We start from the raw sequence: 24,109 nt of genomic DNA, 5'->3' as shown, positions 1-24,109 counted from the left end.
ATTAAAAGCCAGACTCAAGATAAAAGTAAAACAGTATAATAGACCAAAGAACATTTCCAAAACCCCCTGTGCCTCATTTTGACACATCAGCATATTATAAAATACACCTGGAAAACTAATGAATATTCTGCTGAAACTCTCCCCTAAGATTCTCACCCACAGAAAAAAGATAAAAAGCCCTCGGGACAAAGATGCAGCCCTCTCCCACTCTAGAGCATGCCCATGCCCCTTCTTAGGTGTGAGCTCTTTATTTCCTCCTAAACTCTAAGGGCCTCCAGGAGACTGACAGCCAGGGGAGCAGGGGAAAGCAGCAGCTCAACCAGGCCTTACCTCTGATCCTGTCTCTAGGGCCCCTTTTGTTCTGACCTCCCAGCTGAGCGAACAGCAGCCTCCTTGACACACTCCTTTCCTAGAACTTTTCTAGAGCCAAGGCAGCCCTGCCTAAGCTCTCTTCTGTTACTTCTTCCACCATAAGTTTTTCCTTTGTTTCACTGTCCCGACCTTAAAAAACATACTTTCAAAATCACCTGGACTCGTGTTGTGAAATCTTTTCTACTCGAAGACAGGAACCCACACACTACAAGCCGGCCTGGGGCAGACCCGCTCCAAGCTGGTGCCTGTCTGGTAACAACCAGGCCCTTTTTTTTGTGGTTTCCTACCCTTCCCTGCTCCTTCCCCTGGAGTTGCCCCTTTAATTTAGACTTATCCCCATGATCCCCATGAAGCAAGAGACAGTCAGGAAGAGCCTAGGTGACAGCATAAAATATATGAGAAGAGGGTTAATAGATGAAAAACCAAGATGTCAGGGATCTGTCACTTGAGATATGCATTCTAGTGCTTGAGAACTCTTCTGAACTGTTTTAATTTTATCAAGAGTAGTCAAATCCTGGGAAAGTATATGCAATAAGACTGTCTTTACATAATAGGCAGATAAAAAATACATGCAGGAAGAGTACATAAAACTATGCAATTATGTGATACAGGGGAACGGGGAGCAGCAGTAGACAATTAACCATAACTAAGTGCTAGTCTTGTCCACACTGACTAAATGCAGTGACAGTTTTATTGCTTGATAACATAACCCTACGATATAGTACTATTATTATCCCTGGCTACATGAAGGGATAGCATAGACAGGATTGAAATAAACAGGTCCAGCCCTGGTGTCAGAAGGAACACAACCACAAAGATACCAACTATGAACATAAATTGTATCCATTCTGATCCTACACCACTTAAATCCACCATCTACGGAGAGTGGGCAGGTCGTTTAACACCACCTAGCTAATATTTGAAGTAAGCACTTCGGTGCGCCTAGTCCATTTAATTCTCGCAATTGACCTTTAGGTGCATTCCTTATCTTCACTTCAGAGAATAAGAACCTGGGGTTTAGAGAAGTTAAACAATGTACGCAATATTTGAAGTGGATATGTCTGCCTCTAGAACTGGTCTATTCTTTTCTGCTTAGTTCAATACACCTATTAATCCCTGTGCTTTCATGAACATCAGAAATGATGTGTACCCTGTGAAACACTGAAAGTTAATGTCAGTTGATATTACAAAATTAGCTGAGGCCATATAGAATTTCTTTAGAATTCAATACAGCCAATCATATCATTTCAAATGTTTACATTGTTCCGGTTACAAGCGTTATCTCATGTAATGTTCATGGAAGCCCAAGAGGAAGTTCCTGCTATAATTTTTAATGTTATATTACGTGTGTTCTTCTGAGACGCCGTTAAGAGTGAGATGCAGATGCATTAGCGACTCAGAAGCAATGCGCTAGTGCTGTCCAACTTCCTGTACTTAGGTGAGCGAAAAACGTGGGAGCTGGAGCAACTTCCCAGGTCTCAACGGCAGGCACAGGCCCAGCCCCGGCATCAGAGGGAACGAGACACGGTTTCAACGGCAATGGAGGCATTACTTTTGTAAGGGATGTAAGAAGAGTGCTACGTTAATAGAACCTTCCGAGGGAGCTGCAAATGAAACCCAGTTCAGGCTCACGGCTGCTAGATATGCGCTGGGGCCTCCGGCTCCCGTGACTTCTCCTTGAGTGTCTGGGTAATTGCTGGAGCGTGAGCGCGTGCTTGGCTGGATCCAGATCTCTAGGGGGGTATCCGTTTCTTCTGGGTGACCAGGATCGACCCTTACACTCGAAATGAAAGATGTCATTGTTTTTCATTTGTTAGGCAAACGTTTATTGAGCGCCTATCATTTCCCCGATATACATTATGGGGCAGCAGTATCACTCAAGCCTCAAGGCTCACGCGCCTCGGTGTCAGTCTGTATACTCGAAGGGTTAGGGTGCCTAGGGCGTTCGCCCGGGAGCCGAAGGCGAAGCCCAAAGCCGCGGCGCCCTGCCAGCGCGCGCCGGAGGGCGGTACTACCCTACGCACATGCACACGCACGGGAACGCCGGGATCCCGCGTCCCCGGCGCTGTGCTGGTGCCAGGCGCGGGCGGGAGCTCAGAAGCCGGAGCGGAAGGCCGGAGCTCTAGGCGGGGCGGGTGCCCGCGAGCGGGCGCTCGTGCATACGCTCCTCTGCTCCCGAAGCTCCGCCCCTGCCCCTGCTCCGCCCTTCCCTTCTCCCGCGCGCGGGCTCCGCGCGCCCCGAGCTGCGCGCGTGCGCGCGCGTGCGCAGGCCAGAGCCCTCAAGGGGGCGGCCCCTTACACTCCAAGGAAAGCGTCGTAAGGACCCGGATTAACCCTTTCCCTGGTCGCCAATTTAGAGGCCCGGTCGGGTTCCGTGCCTGCGCAAGCCGGCGGCGCGCCTTCCTCCCAGCCCGCACCGCGCATGCACGGGAAGGGGGGGTGCCGGTGGGGGTTTCAAGGCCGGGTAGACATTCTGTGCTCGTGCAGGAGGAGGGCTGCTACCATCAGGGACGTGCACGGTTTCCCCCCCCACCCCGCCCCCTCCCCGAACTAAAAAAAAAAAAATCCAAAACACACTGCTACCCACCGTGCCCCCGTGGCCCGCGTCCATTCCGTCCCCGGCCTGCGTGCAGCGAGCGCGGGAAGCCCACGGCGAGTGTCTGTGGCTGTGCCAGGCTGCAGGTAAGCGCGGGCCAGGGGTGCGTAAGGGGCCCGGGCTATCAGCGAGGCTGGCACGGGGGTGGCCAGCAGCTGGCGCGGCGGGACGGCCCGCAGGAAGCGCGTTCTCGCCGCGTTCTGGGGCACCAGCCAGCTCCAGGATGTGCGAGCGGCCGGCGGAGGCGCGGTGCGAGCGGGGACGGGCGTGGGCCAGGGCTGGGCCGGGCTTGGGGACCGGGCATTCTGAGTGCTGCGCAGGGCAGGAGCAGGCTGGAACAGTGGCCGGGCGGCGGCCGTAGCGGCCCCGCGCGCGCGCGCGCTGAGCCTTGGTGGCAGAGTTCATGGCCGTTCCCACTCGCATCTCCGCAATGCTCCGCGGTGAGGGTGGGGACGGCCCGGAACCCGGCGCCGAGTGTGGCCCTCCGGGCGCCGCCCCTCGGAGCCGGGGGACCCACCGTACCGCCCCCATCTGCCTGTGGAGGAGGGGGACCGGGACCCCCGCGCTCGCACTCCCAGGTGCGCCCGCCGAGCTCGGGAAGCCGGCCGCGCGCCGCCCCCGCCCCCGGCCGCGGGAGGGCGGGGGAGGGCCCGGCGCGAGCCGGCCGGGGAGTGCGCGGGGCGCGAGCTCCGGGCTCGCGGGCGGTACGGGGCGCGGCGCGGCGCGGCGCGGGGCTGCGGAGACCGGCCACACGCCCGCTCCCGCTCGCTACCGCCGCCGGGACCGCCGTGGGCTCCTCTTGAGCTCAGAGCTAAGGCCCGTAGCTTGCAGGGGAAGCCTGATTGTGAAAGGAAAAGTCACTCTTTCACCTCCTAGCTCCGAGGCCGGAACTTTTGTTTGGGAAGAAATGCAAACAGCCTTATCCACTCCCCCACTTTCCGGGCAGAAACAAAACGAGAGCATGGCTTGGAGAAGCTCTGAAAGCTGAATGGCTCTTGCGCTTCATTCTTTTTCTTTCTCCCTATCCCGAAGTTGCGGGCTTTGAACAGGGAAGTCGTGCCGCCGCCATTGTCGGGGGTAGGGGAGGCGGCTGGCTGCTTATGTAAGTTTGGCTTTGCTAGAGCCCCGGTTCCCTGTTCTGTAGCGGCGGCTTGGTGCGCCAGCGGTTTGGAGAGCCATAGTAAAGGGGCAGCTTTGTCATGGAGGTACAGTTGAGGTAGTTTTCTCACCACCTACACACATACCGGCAATGGGTAGCCTCCAGTTTGACGCACCTCAACTTAGCAATTGGAACATTTCAATAGAAAAAAAGTGGTCCTCAGAGACCTTTAGAGGAGACCAGATAACACCCTGGCCAAAAAAGGAAAAAAAGATCAGCACCCTGATGTATACGGCCAGTCCTCTCCCTAGTTCATGTACTTTTATCCCACAAGCCCTGCAATAGTTACTGGCAGCGATAGGAAGTGACCTGGTAGAAGTTCGGCCTGGCTGCTTTCTTTTGGGGGTGACAACAGACCAGGTTCCGTTAAAGAAGCAAAGTCGAAAGTATTCGTAGAACTAATTTTGCCCAATCCTCACACTTTGCAGATAAGAAAATCCCCTGCTGCTTTAAGGCAGCTGATTGCTCTGTTTGTTTTTCTGTAGAGGGAACTTTTTGATAGTTTTCAGAATTTGGTCTCTTGATTCGCGTTTTGCACCACTGTTTTTAGGTAAGACTGTTGCAGCCCAGACCCTTATTTGTGTTCATTCAGTAGAATAAACTTTATATTTTTCAGGATATTGGTCTGCAGGATGGAGTCTGTATGGTAGGAGTTAAAACTCAGAAAAAGCTAAAATATTTGAGCTTCTCTGTAGGGATACAGGTTAAAACACTTAGAATTCTCAAATGCAGGCTAAATGGTATGTGCTACATCGTACAGAAGTGTAGAAAGAAGAAGGCAGCTACTGTTTCCTCCAATGTTAACTGTTGGGTATGTGAACTTATATAACTTTCTTAGTATTTATGAAAATAGATATACTCTCTATATAAGCCTAGAGAAAAATGTGTAGGGCTACATACCTAGCAGGAAATGGTGGGGATAGGGGGTACTGGCTGGCTTTTCCTGATATCTGTGTAGCTACCAACATCTATACATGGGCTTTGTTTATGAGGAGAAATCCTTTAGTGGCTCACCAATGCATCCCCTGATTCCTTGTGTACCTCTGTCCACACCCCAAGTACTGCAGCCCTTATCCGTTCCTCATGTCTGCTCAGAGCTGAACCTGATGCTACCAGCCACCCTCCTCTCTGTTCCCAACCTGAAAATGGGTACATGTGCAAGAGACAGGACAAGAAAGGAAAGCTTATGTTTAAAAAACATTCTTGTTTAGAATTTGGGATAGAGGAAGATTCCTACCTTACTCTTGTGTGTCCTTTTCTCTTGTAGGACTGGCGTGCCCCTGATCAGTTATTCTGATCTGAAGAATTTGGTGTTTCAAGCATTAAGACAATAGCCTGAGTTGTTCATGGTAACTATAACTTTGGATATTAAATCTTGAAAATATGATTTAATATTTGCTTTCAAAAATATATATATAGATATACACATAAATATCAATTATGTGTTAGCACTTATGTTTCTCTGGGGGGAAATATGTATTTTCCTCATTTATACTTTTGTTGAATGAAAGGAAAATGATGTTTTTGAAAAGAAAACATAGAATACGTTATTTTAGAAAGATCAGTTTTCATGCCCTGGCTGAGTAGCTCAGCTGATTAGAGTATCATCCCAATATGTTAAGGTTGTGGGTTCAATCCCTGGTCAGGGCACATACCAGAATCAACTAATGAATGCACAAATAAGTGGAACAACAAAATGATGTTTCTCTTTCTCTCCCTCTCTCAAATAAATAAATTAATTAATAAGTAGGAATACTTTTTTTATCAGTTTCTTTAATGTTGTGACAGATGTCTTTCATGCCAGTTCTAAGTTCCTTTTGCTTGTAAAATACTGGCAGCACTTGTCAAGTACATCTAATCTTGATAGCATTTTTGTCTGGATGGCAGGTAGATTGGCATCCAGAGAAAATGAAGCTGCTTATCACCTGTCTTCCAAAATGTTATCTGATTCTTTCAGGGTCATATTAAACCTTAGCCCTCATTCAGTAGCCTAAAACTAATATGGAAAAACTAGAAAACAACACCAAATGGGATATTTTGGCAATGATATCCCTTTGTAGTTCTGCAACAGTGATTTGTCAGTTATGTCTAGGAAGTAGAACACTCAATACTGTTAGTTATTTTACTGAATCTTCCTCTACGTGAAATTAGAGTAGTCACAACAGACAGGACTAGTGGATCTTTGCCTCAGAACTGTTTCTTAAACCTTGAAACTGAGTTATTTGTCATTATTACCTCTACTTATCAGGAAGCACAGGTTTTGGAGCTAGATTGCCTGGAATTGAGTCCCAGCTCTCCACTAAATAACTAAAATATTGAGCAGGTCCTATCATTTATGAAATGGAAATAGTAATACCTGTCTCATAGGTTTATTTAATTATTACATTTGTGAAGACTTGTAAAGCACATAGAACAATATTTGGTATGTATTGGGTGCTTAGTAAAAGTTGGCTATCATTATAACTAGGCAAATATTTAGTAAACTGAAGATAAATAAGTAACAATATGGAAATCTCTAAGATGAGATGTCTTTTCTACTCATATTCTTGAACCATTCATAATGACTTTCTCAAATTGTTAGGTACCAAAAGTTGATCAGAAAATGCAAATCTTATCTGTTTTCTATATAAAGGAGTGTTATGCGTAATTATCAAACTTTTTTTTAAAATTTTTTGTAGGAGTTTTTCATCAGCATGTCTGAAACCATTAAATATAATGACGATGATCATAAAACTCTGTTTCTGAAAACACTAAACGAACAACGCCTGGAAGGAGAATTTTGTGATATTGCTATTGTTGTTGAAGATGTGAAATTCAGAGCACACAGATGTGTTCTTGCCGCCTGCAGCACCTACTTTAAAAAGCTTTTTAAGAAGCTTGAGGTTGATAGCTCTTCAGTCATAGAAATAGATTTTCTTCGTTCTGATATATTTGAAGAAGTCCTGAACTACATGTACACAGCAAAGATTTCCGTGAAAAAAGAAGATGTTAACTTAATGATGTCGTCAGGTCAGATTCTTGGTATCCGATTTTTGGATAAACTCTGTTCTCAGAAGCGTGATGTATCTAGTCCTGATGAAAATAATGGCCAGTCAAAAACTAAATATTGCCTCAAAATAAATCGCCCCATTGGAGATGCTGCTGACACTCAGGATGATGATGTGGAAGAAATTGGAGATCAAGATGACAGTCCATCAGATGACACTGTAGAAGGCACCCCGCCGAGTCAGGAGGATGGCAAGTCGCCTACAACTACACTCAGGGTCCAGGAAGCGATTTTGAAAGAGCTGGGCAGCGAGGAAGTTCGGAAAGTAAATTGCTACGGCCAGGAAGTAGAATCCATGGAGACCCCAGAATCGAAAGATTTGGGGTCCCAGACACCTCAAGCTTTAACATTTAATGATGGAATGAGTGAAGTGAAGGATGAACAGACACCAGGCTGGACAACTGCTGCCAGTGACATGAAGTTTGAGTATTTACTTTATGGCCACCATCGGGAGCAGATTGCCTGTCAGGCATGTGGTAAGACATTTTCTGATGAAGGCAGATTGAGGAAGCATGAAAAACTCCACACTGCGGACAGGCCATTTGTTTGCGAAATGTGTACAAAAGGTTTTACCACACAGGCCCACCTAAAGGAACACCTAAAAATACACACAGGATATAAGCCCTACAGTTGTGAAGTGTGTGGAAAATCATTTATTCGCGCCCCAGACCTAAAGAAGCATGAGAGAGTTCACAGTAATGAAAGACCATTTGCGTGCCATATGTGTGACAAGGCCTTTAAACACAAGTCCCACCTCAAAGATCATGAACGAAGACACAGAGGGGAAAAACCTTTTGTGTGTGGCTCATGCACCAAGGCGTTTGCCAAGGCTTCTGATCTGAAAAGGCACGAGAACAATATGCACAGTGAAAGGAAGCAGGTTACTCCCAGTGCCATCCAGAGCGAGACAGAACAGTTACAGGCAGCAGCAATGGCTGCCGAAGCGGAGCAGCAGTTGGAAACAATAGCCTGTAGCTAGAGGTGGTGGGATGTGAACACTTTGCCTGACCCATGGAGACTGAGGTTGCATTGTTCATAATAAATGGGTCACTGTATTTTTTTTTTTTTAACTTATGGAGCATTGTACTCACTGGACTTAAGGCAGTGCCTGGATAGTTGTTCTTAAAACTTTTCAAGGAGTAATGTTCATTGGTTCTGACCAAACAATTTCATTGTCCTGTCTAGTGTCTAGTATTAATGTTGCCAGTAAGTCCAGCCCCTTCTCTCTCTTTTTTTTTAATGTTTTTAATTTGAGGATTCCTGTGTCCAATTCAGAAGTGAGAGACTTCTATTCAATTTTTAATTCCTCTCTACACTGCTGCACTGGTGAATGCACTGCACAGAGTGGTAACTGAGTAAATTGATTTCCTAATCCTAATTATATGTGACTTATAGTCAAAACAGCATTTTAAATAATAAAAGTACTTCATGTAGACACAGAAAATACTGGTGGGTGGTTGCCCAAGAACACTGCACAAATATGAAAACAAGGCCTGGACGTGTAGAATGGTCTTTGATTTGTATTTGATTTGTTAATTTTCTATCACTTTTTTTAGTTTTTGTGGACAAATAATGGTTGCTTTTTGCTGAAGTGTCTCTTCATCCATTTTGATTGCCCATAACTTCCCCCCAAATGTGGTAACAAGACCTGAAGGCTAAGTAAATCCACAGGGATGTTGGTGGTCTGCGGGCTGTGTCCCTTCATTCCTCTTATTTGGGGCATTGCTACTCTGAAATGGAGTGGACCAGTGGTGAAAGGTTTAGAAAAGGGAAAATAGGAACCTGGCTCTGAGAGACAAGGTTTTCACATTTGCAATAATTCCAAGGTTCCCTAAATCAAAATAATTCTTAATTGATTTTGAAATTAGGACAAGAGCAGGTATGCCTCTTCAGATACATTTGTGTAACTTAACAAAATATTATCAAGCTTTTGTGCTCTCTGTAGCATATAATTTATCCACAAAGGAGATACAGTGTCATTACTTACTACATTTAAAATGTTTTAAGTGTGTAAATAATATAGAAGTGTTGGTCTTACGTATTTCAAGGAAAAGTAGACGGCTGCACTTTTTTTTTGCACATTTGATGAAAATAACTCATCAGCAAGAAGCATCAGTCTATTGTTAACCAATATTAAAGATTGTCAGACCAAATGTTTATGTTTTTGAAGTATATTTCATCACTGGTTACAGTTTTAAGTAGAGTTGATTGCTTTTTCATAGCTGTAACAGAATTATAAATGATGTTCCAATTTTGGTGTATGAAAATCTTTTAAAACCATTTTTTAGGAATATATTGAAATACCAACAATAGTTTGAATTATGTTCTATAATAAAGCATTAGTCAATTATTTTGGAATGTACAATTTTAGAAAAATGTTGACTTTTAAATTTATTTTTGGTTGATAGGTTTTTTTTTAAAGATACATTAAACTAATTTCATTTCATAGCTTGTTGTATTAACCCCTGTAATTACTATTGTGGGAGAAATTTTATTTTTTACATTGGTGTATATGTTATGCCCAAGCTTGTAGGATGAAGATACTACCTTTTGAGAAACTTATTTATTGGTAAAATATTTAGTCTAAAATTAATTTAATTTCTTTTCTTAAAAGTTGTTTTTCCATCCTAAAAGTAGTCCTGTCACTGTTTGTGTGCTATTAGTAGAAGAGGAAGCTGATTGATGTTCCTAGGCTGTTTTAACCAAAGCAGAAGAAAAATAACGTAACATCTTGTTGATAACTACTTCAACAAATCATTTTGGGGTCTTCATTTTAGTATGTATAAGAAAATATACTTCTGTCATTCCTGTTTTCATTTTTTCATAACAACCTTTCACATATCCAGATTTCTACCAACATCATTTTCTATATTATCTTTATGGTTTTTCAGAGTTTCAAGTTATGTGGTATTAACCCTTATTGAAACCACATAATCACAATGGTACGCCCAGAAAGAAAGCTTAACTTTTTGTCCTTTATTTGTATTATGTAAATGTTATTTGTCCTATTTTGCATGAAAATTATATTTGTGTTGTAATTTCCACCACTGGTACTGGGTTCATATGTGTGTTAGGGTGCTTGTCTTCTTGTTGGCAGCAAAGTTATGACACGGCAGCTTTGCTGTCCTTTCTCCTGATCACTGAGACTGCCTCTCTCACCCAGCTGGCTTTAGTAGTTCCCTAAATGGTGAAACCATCATTTTAGGCAATTCAAGGGTAACTCCAGTCACAGAGGGTTAATTCTGAAATGTCCTTACACTAAATCTGTCATGTGAGTGGAAGGAAATCCTAAATGCCAATGTTATTATCTTCTCATTATTTAATATAGTCACCTTTTTGAACAGATAATATCTACAAACTTGATTTTACCTTTTATACCAACTTGTATTGGCAGTGATTGAGGAAGAGAATTTTAGGAAGTCCAAACTCTAGGTCATTTGCCTGCTAATTAACTTGATCTAATTTAAAATTGTTAAAAATTACAGAGGTTGCCATCAGGTGAACCCAATACTAATAAATTTCTCCTATTTTGTTGAGAAAAAGATTGAGATGAAGCAGAATGATATAAATATATGTAGTTTCAATTTAATGGATTATGTTGTGTAAGGTTGTCTGTACCTCAGTCATTGGGAACCTGGTTACAGTTTCCTGAGTAATGCTGTTAGTGGTGATTAGTTCTTAGATCAGCTATAAAAGCCTGTGTACATGCAACAGAATTAGTGTAAGGGTTATAGCCTTGAGTTCTGAGTTGTGGTATTTAAGGTGCTGAGGCTTCTTCCAGGAAAGAGAATGGAGAACTCTCCCCTCTGCCATTTACCTTTAAAATCAATCTCCCTTCATTATCCAAGCCCACCACCCTCCCACACCTCACAAATGTGTGAGAGACAAGTAAAACGTCAGACCAGAGGCAAGGTAACCATTGACAACCATCAAAGAGAGATGAGGGCGTACATTTATTCTGATGCTTCTTTCTAATAACTGAAATCAATGAGCCCTTTCAGTCATGGGGAACTCCCTACCTTCCTGATGCCCAGCACTCCCATCTTGAGATAGCTCTAACTGCTCCTTGTTCCCTTACTTTTGTGTCCATTTTTGTAACTGGGTACTTCCTGCTCCTTGGAACTATCCAAAAGAAACAAAAATGTATCTACTTGAGAACACTTAGATACTTAAGAGATAGCTTGTTTTGTTTTTGCAGCATGTTATTGAGGCCCTGGGCTGGATCCCAGAGATAGAAAGGCAGAAGAGATTTGGCCCCAACTAGCAGAGTGTGCTCAGTCTTGTGTTAAGCATTATTTTTTAAAATGTAGGTGGCATTTTCCCATCACCTATTCCCATGAATCCTTAAAGGTCACCATACTGATCTTATCTTAAAGGCCCTAGATGTAATTTAGTTGGATTGTGACATTTTGGCAGTTGTGCAATTTCATGATCTCTTTGAGAGAGATTCCCAATTACTAGTATAAATGTAAATATTTTCATTATAACTAGGGGGAAGTGTGGTTTAGTGGACTTATATAGTCAAATTTGAATTGAATCCTGTTCTGGTTATCAGTTAATGTATACATTTAGGCACGTTCTTGACTGCCCTGAGCCTTAGTTTCATCATTTCTAAAATAGTAATTGGGATTTCTAGCTCACGATCTGCTGTGAAAATTAAATGTGATAAACAATACAAAATATTTAGCCCAGCACCCACTGCTGTTTAGGTGCACCATTAATGTTTCCTCCTCAAAGAGCATTCTTGATAGAGAAGCAGAAGCTAGAAGGAAGTTCTCTTGATATTGACATGCCAGTTTTAGGGTCATCGGCCCCAGGCTGTAGACTAGACCTCCTTTAGTTGTAACTGAAAATATCTGTGGAAGCTGTGTTTATCTTAGCATTTCTGTAATCTTAAATGCACTTGCAGCTTTCTTCTCACAAATGTGTATTCATTTTAAGATTCTCTTTGGTTTTGTAATCTCCGTTCATTTAAGTGGGTTGTTGGCATATAGTCAAGTGTAAACTGACCTCTGGGTGGCTCCCTGCTTGTCTGTCTGTGGTGCCAGAGTCAGAATTGCCATTTTGAGAGCTGATTCTTGAGTCTCGTGTAAAATCATGTATTTGGGGGGTCTTTTTTTATATTTTGTTTCTTTAAAATTGGGTGTGTTTCAGACTACACCCAACCTTTTTCTTTCTGGTTTGTATGAATTCTAGGATGATCTGTTACTTCATTTCCAAAGGGTCTTGCACTATGCCCAAGAATTCTGATTTTTCTTTTAGTTCAGAATATGAGTTTACCAAATCACTTTACTTGCTCTTCTTTGGAGGACATTTCCATTAATCCTACATAAAACTATGTTTTATAAAGAAACTTAAAAGTGTATCAATCAATAAATGTTCATTGAATGCCTTGTATGTGCCAGGCATTGGACTAGATGCTGGGGATGGAACAGTGAATAAGGCAGACACTACTGCTACCCTCATGGAGCTTACCATCCAGGATGGAGTTAAGTGGTCACCTTTCCAAGTTTTACAAAGATTTATAAATAATGGTCATAAATGTGCGTAATTTTAAAAAATCTGCTGTGTGTATCTTTATCCAGTTCATGGAACATACTTCAGAAAGTAATTGAGTTTTTAATGCATAGTCAAGAAACATTCTCAAGTGACTTTTGAATGTATACTAAGAAAATATATTTGTTAAATACTACCATTTCTATAGAATGATTTTCAGTTTTTTAATTGATAATGAATTGGGAAGGGGGAATATGAGGCTATAGTTTATTTCATAAAATAACAGATCCTGGGTCAAGAAAAGATACTGATACTAAGAAAATTAGACAAGTAAAAACATAAAACAATAACCTGGCCTTCCATAAGTTTTGAGAGAGGTATATTAACTTTAAAATTTCCTAGAGGAGGGAGTTAATGAGCAATACAGGGTATGTTCAGCAGCAGCTCCAATATGACAATTGAGAGTGACCCTCCAAACAGCATTTGTTACATATTTACCAGGTATCAGATACTATATAAGCGATCTCTATGTATGCTTTCTGACAACTTTGAGGCACACCTTATTACTGATGAAGATACCAAGATTAAGAGAAGTTAAAAATCCTATCAATGCCAAGTTGTTATCAGAGCCAGGATAGAAGAACAGGTCCAGTTGCCTCCATAGCCTGTGCCCATAGTCACCACGTCATAATGTCCTCAAATAGGACAGGAGCAACTGTGGCCTTGCACACAGCCTTACCAACTTCCAGTCCACTGTTAGGAGGAGGGGGAGAGCAGCTGGAGGAGAGGTAGAGGCATTTATGCAAACAGTTGCCCCTAAGTTTATATAATAAATTAGTCCCAATATTTTGATTTCTCCAAGGAGTTTCTCATGCAAGGAGCCAATTACTAAACCAACATTGCTTTACCCTTCTTTGGGTCTAGAGGCTGCCCCAAATAATATGGAAGACTGTAGCTAGAGTGTCATGGATGATTGCACAGTAACAGGGCCACTTGTTGGCTCTCTTCACGTGTTCCATTATTCAGTGAGCCAGGGGCATTTAGAAATCAGATACCACATATTAATGAGATCTGGCAGTATTTGTCTTTCTCTGACTTATTTCACTTAGCATCATGCCTCCATGTTGTCACAAATAGTAGGATTTCCTCATTTTTGTGGCTGAATAATATTCTATTGTATATACAATGATACAACAGAGATAGTACAGGCTTGGTTCCAGATTACCACAATAAAGCAAATTGTAATCTTTTCCTGATGGAAGGTTTTGCCTTCAATTTTTATAAAATGCACAATCTGGGAAGGCGATAAAGTGAAGCTCAATAAAACGAGGTATGCCTGTATGTACCACAACTTCTTTATCCATTCATCTATGGATGGACACTTAGGTTGTTTCCATGTCTTGACTATTGTAAATAATGCTGCAATGAACATAGGGATGCAAATATATAAGTTTGTGTTTTTGTTTCCTTTGGATATAGGCCCAGAAGAATTGCTAGATAATATGATAGTTCTATTTTTAATTGTCTGATGAACCAACAGTGTACAAGTTGTTTTTTCCACATCTACACCAGTATTTGTAATCTCTTGTCTTTTTGTTGATGGCCATTCTAACAGACTTGTGGTGATACATCATTGTGGTTGTAATTTACATTTTTTATTAACTAGTGATTAGCATCTATCAAATATTTGTTGACTATTTGTGTATCTTCTTTGGAAAAATGTTTATTCAGGTCCTTTGCCTAGTTTTTAATTGGCAAACTTTTTGTTTTAAAGGAGGGGCTTGTACTACATAGTCTTTAAGATTATTTCAGGATTCAAGTCTATTGTTTTATAATTATTTAATTAGCATATTTTCTCTACATTTTTATTTTTATTTATTTATTAATCCATGAGAGAGAGAGAGAGCACGCGCGTGAGAGAGAGAAAGAAACATTGATCAGTTGCCTCTCATAGGTGCCCTGACCCCAGGAATTGAACCCGCAACTTTGAAGTGTGCAGGTTGATGCTCCAACTAGCTGAACTGAATCAGGGCCAGACATTTTTAATGTACTTACTTGAAATTTGCTTGCTTTCTAACTTAAAACGGGCACCAAAGGTGATCATAAGATCCAGGTTCCTGAATACCTATGAGAGTAGTAGGAGAAGGGGGTTTGGAAGCCAGTGAACATCTCTCACATTTGTGCCACTGCTCAAAATGTGAGAAATGCTCACAATAAAACACTGGGACACAGGACTTGAGCAGTAACTGAAGCAGTTATTTATTCACAGATCTGCAGCTCTGGGCGCAGCCTAAAAGCCAAATCAAGGTGCGCGCTGAAAAGATGGAGCTGGCTGTTTTTATCCTAACGCAAGTAAAAGCCCCCCTACCTTCCCCTCTCCTTCTCCTCTGTTTTTTCATGCTGTATACTCCAGAGTTACAATCTAACACGATTCACTAAATTAACTCGGTGATCTGATTATAGGTCTGTCTCCAGCTCTTCTTTGAAGTTTCTCTATCTTATTTGCTGGGCTGTCTAGCTACATTTTTCCATTTCCCAGAATTTGGTGATGACTATCTCCCCTGCTTTAATCTCAGATATCCTTTGTCCTCAGAAGCATTTGTGCTGAGCTGTGGAATGCCCCTTCTCCGATTTGTAAATATGCTATTACTGTTAACTCTGGCTCAGAGACCCTCTAATTACATTTGCCTTTTGCTGCTAATTATTTTCAGCTGGTTTGGGAGTCACCAATTTCCTTGCCCTTTACAATTCCCCCCTGTCTCTTTTGGGAAATTGACTACTTAAACCATTTTTATTTATTCCTTCAAACCTAAGAAGGGTTTCTCAACTTTCTTCCTTATAGCAAGGATTTCCTTTGGCCTCTAGGAGGAGAAGATTATGAAAAGTTGCTGGCTTCTGTTTAGTTAGTGCAGTCTCAATTAGTCTCTGAACTAAACCTCTGATGCAGGAAATATGCCTGCTACCACTATGAGGGATATGAGAGCTGATGAGATCATTCCTTTTTAATTGCCGAATCAATTTTTTAACTATCCTGTTATAGGATTGTTGATGCCTGAGTTTTTCGCTAGTTCATTTGCTAGGGTGGTCAGTCTCTGTAGAGCCTTAGTGATAGTCCCATCAGGAGCTGTATTATTGGGGATAAAAGTGCAACACTGTCCCCTGAGCATCACACATACACCTCCTTTTTCTGCCAACATTATATCCAGTGCCAACCTATTCTCCCAGGCCACTTGACTGGTGGCATCTAATTGTTGAGCTATTCCTTCTATAGCATTTGTAGTATAATTGATAAAGCTCTGCTGGTTATAATAATTTATCCAATCAATATTTTTATTAATGGTCGACCACCAGAAGAGCATTGACTCAAATCTTGCTATTTGATTTTTAGCTTTAAATTTATCTGGAGCTTCTCTAGGGACCCTAATGACATCGATGTAGATGTGAGGATTAAATGATCCATTAGGTGTTGTTGACCTCTTTTGTCACTATTTTATAGTTAAAATCCCTCCCATTTCCTTGGGGCCTTAGAAGAACTAAAGCTACCTGTATAACTAAGACACTAGCTACCAGCCACAGCCATGCAAAGGCACCCCAATAGCTGTCTTCTTTCCCTGTCCCCCCAACCACAGGTTCTGGGGAACTCCTGGGGACCTTCCTCTGTAACAATTCTCTCAGACTTAAGACCCTTTATCTTATAAAGGACAATAGGCGAAGGTCTTGTGCTCCCCGAGCTGCTTCAAGCTAGATACAGTCATCATCTATTTACCCTTGGGTCTGGGTCCAGAAATCCCTAATAGAGTGGGAGTGAGGAGGGGAGGGTGGCCTTCCCACATGGGGAAGGATTTCGTAAAGTCCAGGTCAGTTGGCTGTCCCCAGGCAGCGGCATGCTCAGTTTCCAAGGGCTTGGCACTGCTGAACAAACTGGCATCCTTGTCATATTCTGGGGGCAACAGATTTGGCAACAACATTAAAAGACATAATTAAAATTATAACCACTAGATGACAATAGGCAGGGATTAATGTTTAATGTCCCCAATTAGGAAAAAAATTTGGTTTTTTTGGTGGAAAGTGTGCAAGGCATGTCACACCTGTTCAAAGTCCTTTTGCTCACTAAACTTAGTTTCGGTTGAGGGGAATATTTTTAGATTCCCCCCTCTCAGACCTCTGGGTCCTTTCTGTCTAAGCTGTGGGACAGAAAGAGAGAAGTTTTAAGGTGAAGCCCATAGACTGCCCCACATTTTACCAATCCAATCACTTAGTTCTGCCAAACCTTTGCGTCTCAGGAGGCGGCAATGCAGATGGCCTTCTTAAGTGAGGCCTATATGTACAGATAATTATTCAGGTAATGAGATTATAGGCTTATGTTCTATGCAAACAGAAGGAAGAATATACATGTTAATTCACATAACATAACCTACAAACCAGTCTCTGAATCCGCAAGACTATGGAGACATTCAGTTACAGGGCCTTTGCTGGAATGATATTTAACAGTGGCAATTTGACAGGTCCTCCTTGCCTATAGATTGAACATTTTTGATGATGTTACAAACCTAGTTTTAACTTTTAAATGAAAACAAGACAGCTGTACTAATTTATAGTCCACCACTGAACATTGTGATTTTTCTTAAATCATAATTTTTCTCTTTAAGATTACCCTCCTTGTTATTAAAGGGACTGCATTAAGTCCAGTTTTAATTTAGTTCATTTATTTGCATAAACATAACAAGAACAGCAATTGATTATATATTATTTTTAAATCTGCTTTGCTGGAATTCACACTAGGAACATTTAGGTTGACTTTCAATCTGCCCTTCTGGGCACAGAAGCTGAGCCACACACTTGCCATCTGGCCTTGCCTGTAAAACCCATGCTTTATATAAGTCCTTCAGTTTTTCCATCGTGCCTTCGTTCCTTCCCTAGACAGATTGCCATGAACCGCACAACCAACCAGGGTATTAGGCTTTCTCCTCCTTGGCTTTCATCAGCCTTGAAAGTCAACTCCTATTCTTCAGGGTTTTTTGGTAACAACCAGCACCTAGGCATACCTCCTTCAGGCACGACATCCTGGGCAAAGCCTCAGTTGACAAAACCACCATTAGCAACTGGTCTTATTAGTTTTATGCAAAGAAACCTTATGTCGATTGCTTACTTACTTAGAATGCCAAATGCCGGAGGGATCCAGTAGGGAGAAAAATATAAGAGTGTGAAGGAAAATCCCTGTTCTTCAAAACTGCATTTCCATGCATTATACCTTCCATTACTAAAACCATACAATTTTTTTTCAAAACTTTCTCAAACTTTTAACAAAACTTCTATATACTTCTCACAAACCTTCTTTATTTCCATGCCTTACACTTTCCCTTGTTTACTTTTTTTCATGTGAAGTTTTAACTTTCCTTGGGAAACCTCAATTTTTCCTTTCAGAGCATAAACAGGGCAATAATTCAAAAGACAGATAGCTAGACCTTCTCCCTCCAGTATGTCCACTGGCCTCCTAGAGAGATGTGCCCTTGGCAGAGACATGTTCAGTTGCTCAGGCTGGATCACTCATCAGCCCTGAATGACCCTTCCTGGATCCTGGGTTTCAAAAGAAATTCTCCTCAGCCGGTTTACAGATTACCTTTCCTAGATCTTATTGGTCAAAACAGATACTGTATAGAGAATTCCACAACAGAACAGACCAAAATACACTTTTATGAAATCAGCACACACACAGCTGAGGTTTTCTTTTCCCAGGTTTAAAACTTCCATAATGTTATGGAGCATTTACAAGCAAAGAGGACACGAGGCAATTTAGAAACAAATTTATGGCGTTTATTTACCTGGCCAGGGGCGGTTCTTCCCACCTTCAGAAGCAGAAGATGGGAGAGCCGCCCCACCTTACAGACTAAAAGGTTTTTAAAGGCAAAAGAACTATACTCATGTCCTTGGGGTAGCCAGATAACAACAAAAGAAAAAAACTACACAGGCGTGAGAAACTACATATATATACACACTTTCTAATTTAGAAGGGGCTTCAGCTGATAAACACTTGGCGCAGAACTATACTCATGTCCTTGGCTACAGCTAGGGTCAGCTAGCAAAGGGGGGCCTCAAGGTTGCTAGGATACATGAGGAAAAAATAACCTGCCACTGGGGTAAAACGCAAAAATGGCAAAGAGTAAAAATGACCCATTACACATAACTGTTTCCTTTTTATTATTATTACTTTCCACAAACCTTCTGCAACATTTACAAACTTTCTAAATACCCTTTAGTTATATTGAACCATAACATGCTTCCAATCCTTGTTCTTTTCCACACTGTGAAGGACTGTACTCAAACTCAGTATCTGGCAGCTAAAAGTTCCTAGATGTGCAGAGATATTCTGCAGCTTTTCGAAGTTTTTGCTTCTTCTCTTTTCTAACATACACTTCTGAGCTTTTTTGAAGAGTTTTTCAATTGTTCTATCTGGCCCATTCATTTACCTTCTGCAATTTTTTACAAATATGTGGCCAGCTTCTGTTACAAAGATGACTTTTAAGAGTCCCTGCCCTACAGCATTCTCTGAATCTAGACCAGAATACTTTCTCATCTGGTCCTTGAGCTTCTGTGGGAATGCTGATGGAGTTTTATGTCCTCCTTGCTGCATTTTGAATGCCTTCGAGACATTCTGTGCTCAGGGGAATGGACTCCTGGATTCCCCTAAGGTCTCTCATCTGGGTGCTATACTCTGGACTGTTATTATCCCATCTAGGATCTATATTGGGAAACTTTTGTTTGGCCAGGACAATTCCCTGACCAGGAGGATGCTTTCTTTTCCGTATTCTTATAGCAGTCCGTCTGATTATTCCTCTTCCTTCCCCACTGAAGGGGATGTCTAGAACGAACATTAGTTTCGTCCATGTGTAACAACACTCTTTTTTAAGATATAGGCATGTCCCCCCACTGAAGCAGTGAGGAGGTTGAGGGCCCTCCAGTTACAGCCCTAGAGGTGGTGTCATTGGCAGCCAAGCCGCGACCACTGCCGCTTGTACCACAGTTTGAAGAAAAGTGACCTGAGTTTTAAAAGTGTCACCTTTTTTCCCCTCCTCTCTCTATGTTGGAGAGGCAGACATCCTGCTGTTTCTGCAACCTGTAGCAAGTTAATTATCCTCTTGTTTTCAGAACCTAGTAGCTTTTTAGGGGATTAGATGGCCGCTTGGCTAGCAAATTTAACATTGCCCCTCCTTGCAGCTCTAGCAGGGAGTATTCAGATGTAAATTGAATTGCTAGAAGTTACCTGGGTGGAAAGAAATGCTGCAAGCAATTGCTTTGGGGGAAATTTTCAAAGTTCTGTTTGTAATGCTCTAATTCCCTTCTTAGAGTATATTTCTTCCAGTGCCCTGCTGGTTGTGCACATGTTAGGTGTCCCCGGCCTAATCTGTCTGCACTGTCTGTCCACAGTGCCTCTGCCCGGTTGGTTGCTGGCTGGCCAGGGCTACAAGGCGGTGGGAGACAGGACAGAGGGTCCCAGGCTTTATCTTCCCTTTCCTTCTCTTTTTAAAAAATTTTTATTTTTACAGGGAAGAGACCTGCGGATCTGTTGGTAGGTGGTGACCAGCAGAAAGCATATTTCTTCTCTTCCTTAGAAGCTTATGCCTGATCACTCACATATAAGATCAGGGCTTGACAAACCCAAGTTTCATCAGACCCAAATTGGGACCAGAAAACGGATTACCCCTTGATGGGTTCTTCTGGCCAAAGAAGACAACAAAATTTTACCATTTTCTGTTTCTCCTTATTCTGGGTCTGGGGATCTTTTCCCCACTAACCCTGCTGAGAGCTCAACCTCCCATATTGGAAATTTTTTTTTTCCATGCCCTGTACATTCTCCCTAATGGACTATTGGGAAGAATATGGGTCTTCCTTGGCTCCACTCCATTTCCATAGGCCTAGAATTGTTATTTCCCATCCTCAGTCAATTCCTGTGGCTGAATCTGGTTGTGTTCTCAACCTCCTTTACCAGAGATTTATTGAACACAGACCCTATGAGCTCAATTCCCCTATACCAGAGAATTTCTGCCCATGCCCTGTATACTCAACCCCCCTTACCGGAAGTTTCTTGTATACAGTCCTGTGTGCTTAACCCTCTTACCAGAGACATTGCATACAGCCCGAGACGCTTGGTCCATCTACAGCCGTTTCCCTCATGGGAGAACAGACCCGCGGATTGGGACTCCACACTCACTCTGTATCTTGAGATATGTCCCAGCCACACACTCATTCGACTTCCCCAGGATGCTCAACCACCAAGGCAGTACTTAAGTCCAATTTTCATACCTTCGCCCATGCACTAGGTTGCCTGGTTGCCACGGTGTTAGCTTTTTTCTTTTTTTCACTTTTAGTTCCCCCTGTGTCAATCCATTGCTGTCCCAACAACCTGTCTCAAGTCGCTTCCAGACACTGTGAGGCAGGTGGGCTCTGGGTCGAGCAAGCCACCCCAAAATGGGTAGAATGCGTCACCCTGCCTCGGCTCAGAGCCCCTTACCGCACACAGGCAGAGGATCCTGGACCAGCCCCCAAATTGTGATAAATGCTCACAATAAAACACCGGGACACAGGACTTGAGCAGTAACCAAGGCAGTTGTTTATTCATAGATCTGCAGCTCTGGGCGCAGCCTAAAAGCCAAATCAAGGCACGCACCGAAAAGATGGAGCTGGCTGTTTTTATCCTAATGCGAGTAAAAGGCCCTGTCCCCTGCCCCTCACCTTCCCTTCTCCCCCTCCTTCTCCTTCTCTGTTTTTCCATGCTGGATACTCTGGAGTTACAACCTAACAACGATTCACTACATTAACTGAGGGTGAAAATTAACTCAGGGTATTTTGGGTATAGATCTGTCTCCAGCTCTTCTTTGAAATTTTTTTTATCTTGTTTGCTGGGCTGTCTAGCTACATCTTCCCATTTCCTGGAGTTTGGTAATGACTATCCTCCCCACCTTTGACCTCAGATATTCTTTGTTCTCAGAAACATTTGTGCTGAGCTGCAGAATGTCCCTTCTCTGGTTCGTAAATATGCTAATACTGTTAACTCTGGCTCAGAGACCCTCTAATTACATTTGCCTATTGCTGCTAATTATTTTCAACTGGTTTGTGAGTCACCAGTTTACTTGCCCCTTACAAAAATGAACAGTGTGCATAAGTCCACTCAAACTCACAACTCCTAGCAAAATAATTTAAACTATACTTGATGTAATGCAGCTAAACCTCGGCTTTCCTATTTATCTTAAGGATATGCTCAGACATTGGAGATACATCTAAGAGAAATGAGAATCGTGTTCTAAAAGTATTCCTGGATCCCCTGCTGTCTTCTCTTGGTTCACTCTCTTTTTTGATGGAGGAGCACACCCTCAGTCTGAGGAGTGAATAGTGTTAGGTTTGTGCTGGGAAGAAGGGAGGAGTCAGGTGGACCAGTTCAAAGCCTTTTTTAAGGGATATTCAAGCAGGCGGCTGAGTCTGAGAGGACTGCAGCACCAAGGGAAGGATAGAGGGATTTTTAAGGGCTTGGAGCAAGCCCTCAAGGGGATGAGCCACTGCGCTGGTCAGCTCCAGAGTCCAGGATATAGGTGTTTGCAAAAGAACAATGTCCTTTGATTAGGGATGGCTGTTAGGGGACTTATGGTAAATGATTAAGGGAGAGGGTAAGGGGCAATGGGTTTATAATTAGTTCTCAGCAGGATACTGGCTATGCCTTATTTGCCTCTGTTAATGGGGAACCTTGTGATCAGGTGAGTGGCTGGTGATGCAGACCCTCGTTGTTTCAGCACAGGCGGTGGCCCATGTTCTGTATGATTGCAGGCCACAGCTCCCAAGGGCACAGTGACCACTGGCCATAGCCTGTTTTGCAAGGCCTGCCTCAGGTGGCAGGTTACAGGGCAAGCAACATGGTGTCTCTGGCCCTAACAAATAGGTGAACTTTTGAGATCCACTCTACCTTCATATTTATTAATGGCTGGGGGTTGACTTCTAGATCAGAAAGTGTCAGGAAGTGGATGTTCCAGTGATCTTGCACAGTTAGAGCTTTCTGAGTAAACTTTTAAGTGGCACCTGGGTTAAAAGACTAGTCTTGGAAGCTAAAGCATAATTGAATAGCCAGAGACCTCCAAAGAGATTAAGAGCCTTATTTCCCAACGTGTTTACATTTTAAAGGGGGATAAACTACAGAGTCAGACAGTCATTTACATTCTAAAGGAGTGTTAATGACTAGGATCAAAAGTACTATCTGTGCTTCTCAGGAAAGGGGAAGGAGAAGACCTCCCATGTGCAGGATGACACATTGCTGTTATATCACCTGTAGGGTGCTGGGTGTGGGGAACTGGTGCCATTATTGCTGTCAGTAATAAGTTTGGTATCTGCTACAGAACTCACCTCTGCTTTCAGGGTAAAAATATGAATAAATACAGATATTAAAAACATAACTATGTTCAAAAAACTGAAAACATCTTGATAAGTCTGAAGCCATTCTGATTTATGATCCTTTTTGTGTGGCCTATATATTTTTCACTCTTTAAAGTTTGAAGAATCTTCTCTTCATGCCCATATTTGGAAATATGATGTTTCTTGGTGTGACAGGTCTTTGTACTGGAAACTGGTTGGCCCTTTCAATCTGGAAACTATATTTTTCAGTTCTGGAAAGTTTTCTTGAATTATTTCATTTATGATTTTCTAATGTTTGTTTTTTTAGACAAATGCTCTAAATTTACTGTTATTCTTCGTGAGAAATGCTCACAATAAAACACCAGGACACAGGACTTTAGCAGTAACAGGCAGTTGTTTATTCATAGATCTGCAGCTCTGGGTGCAGTTGAAAGCCAATTCAAAGGTGCGCTCCTCCAGAACTGAGCTGGCCATTTTTATCCTAATGAGAGTAAACCGCCCCCCGCTCCCTTATTCCCTCTCCTCATCCTCTCTGTTTTTCCCTACTGGATACTTTTTTTTTTTTTTAAATAATTTATTTATGTATTTGTTTTATTTATTTTATTTTACTTTTTTTTAGAGAGAGGGGAGAGGAGAAAGAGAGGGAGAGAAACATCACTGTGTGGTTGTCTCTCACTCGCGCCTCCATCTGGGGACCTGATGTGCAACCTAGTAATGTGCCCTGACTGGGAATCGAACCAGTGACACTTGGCTCACAGGCCGACGCTCAATCCACTGAGCTACGAGCAGCCAGGGCTCTGGATACTCTTGAGTTACAATCTAATGCCATTGACTAAATCAATGAAGGGTAGTAATTAACTCATGAATAAGTTTCCTTAAGTCGCTGAACATGCATAATTCCCAGGTGATAAATATTCCATGATGGGTGCCCCTCACATTCGGGTTAACTGACTGTTTATGTCTCCAGCACCTCTATTTCTAAATTACAGTTGTTTAAGATTACTTTTCTCTTTTGCTGCTAATCATTTCTTACCTGTTTGAGTGT

General features: G+C 42.5%; 1 protein-coding gene across 3 annotated transcripts in view; it reads left to right on the top strand.

Moving 5' to 3' along the window:
* The first annotated feature begins 2,947 nt into the window (after positions 1-2,947).
* ZBTB14 (zinc finger and BTB domain containing 14) overlaps positions 2,948-24,109 on the top strand; it is a 178,526-nt gene continuing 157,364 nt past the window's right edge. The window contains exons 1-3 of one of the 3 annotated variants that reach the window (XR_016512727.1): positions 2,948-3,054; positions 5,395-5,476; positions 14,939-15,021. Coding sequence is in view for 2 of the 3 variants with exons in the window: in XM_090285778.1 (XP_090141904.1) it covers positions 5,474-5,476; positions 6,806-8,152 (1,350 nt within the window). In the remaining variant the exon portion in view is untranslated. Of the gene's footprint in view, positions 3,055-3,716; positions 4,939-5,394; positions 5,477-6,805; positions 8,242-14,938; positions 15,022-24,109 lie in introns of those variants that run through there. The other 2 variants (XM_090285778.1, XM_090285779.1) reach the window with 2 other exon arrangements.

The sequence above is a fragment of the Furipterus horrens genome, unplaced genomic scaffold (assembly GCF_987537825.1).
Source record: "Furipterus horrens unplaced genomic scaffold, mFurHor1.1.pri manual_scaffold_8, whole genome shotgun sequence".
Lineage (NCBI taxonomy): Eukaryota > Metazoa > Chordata > Mammalia > Chiroptera > Furipteridae > Furipterus > Furipterus horrens.
Note: the sequence above shows the minus strand (reverse complement) of the source record. Positions and strands in the feature narration are given on the sequence as shown.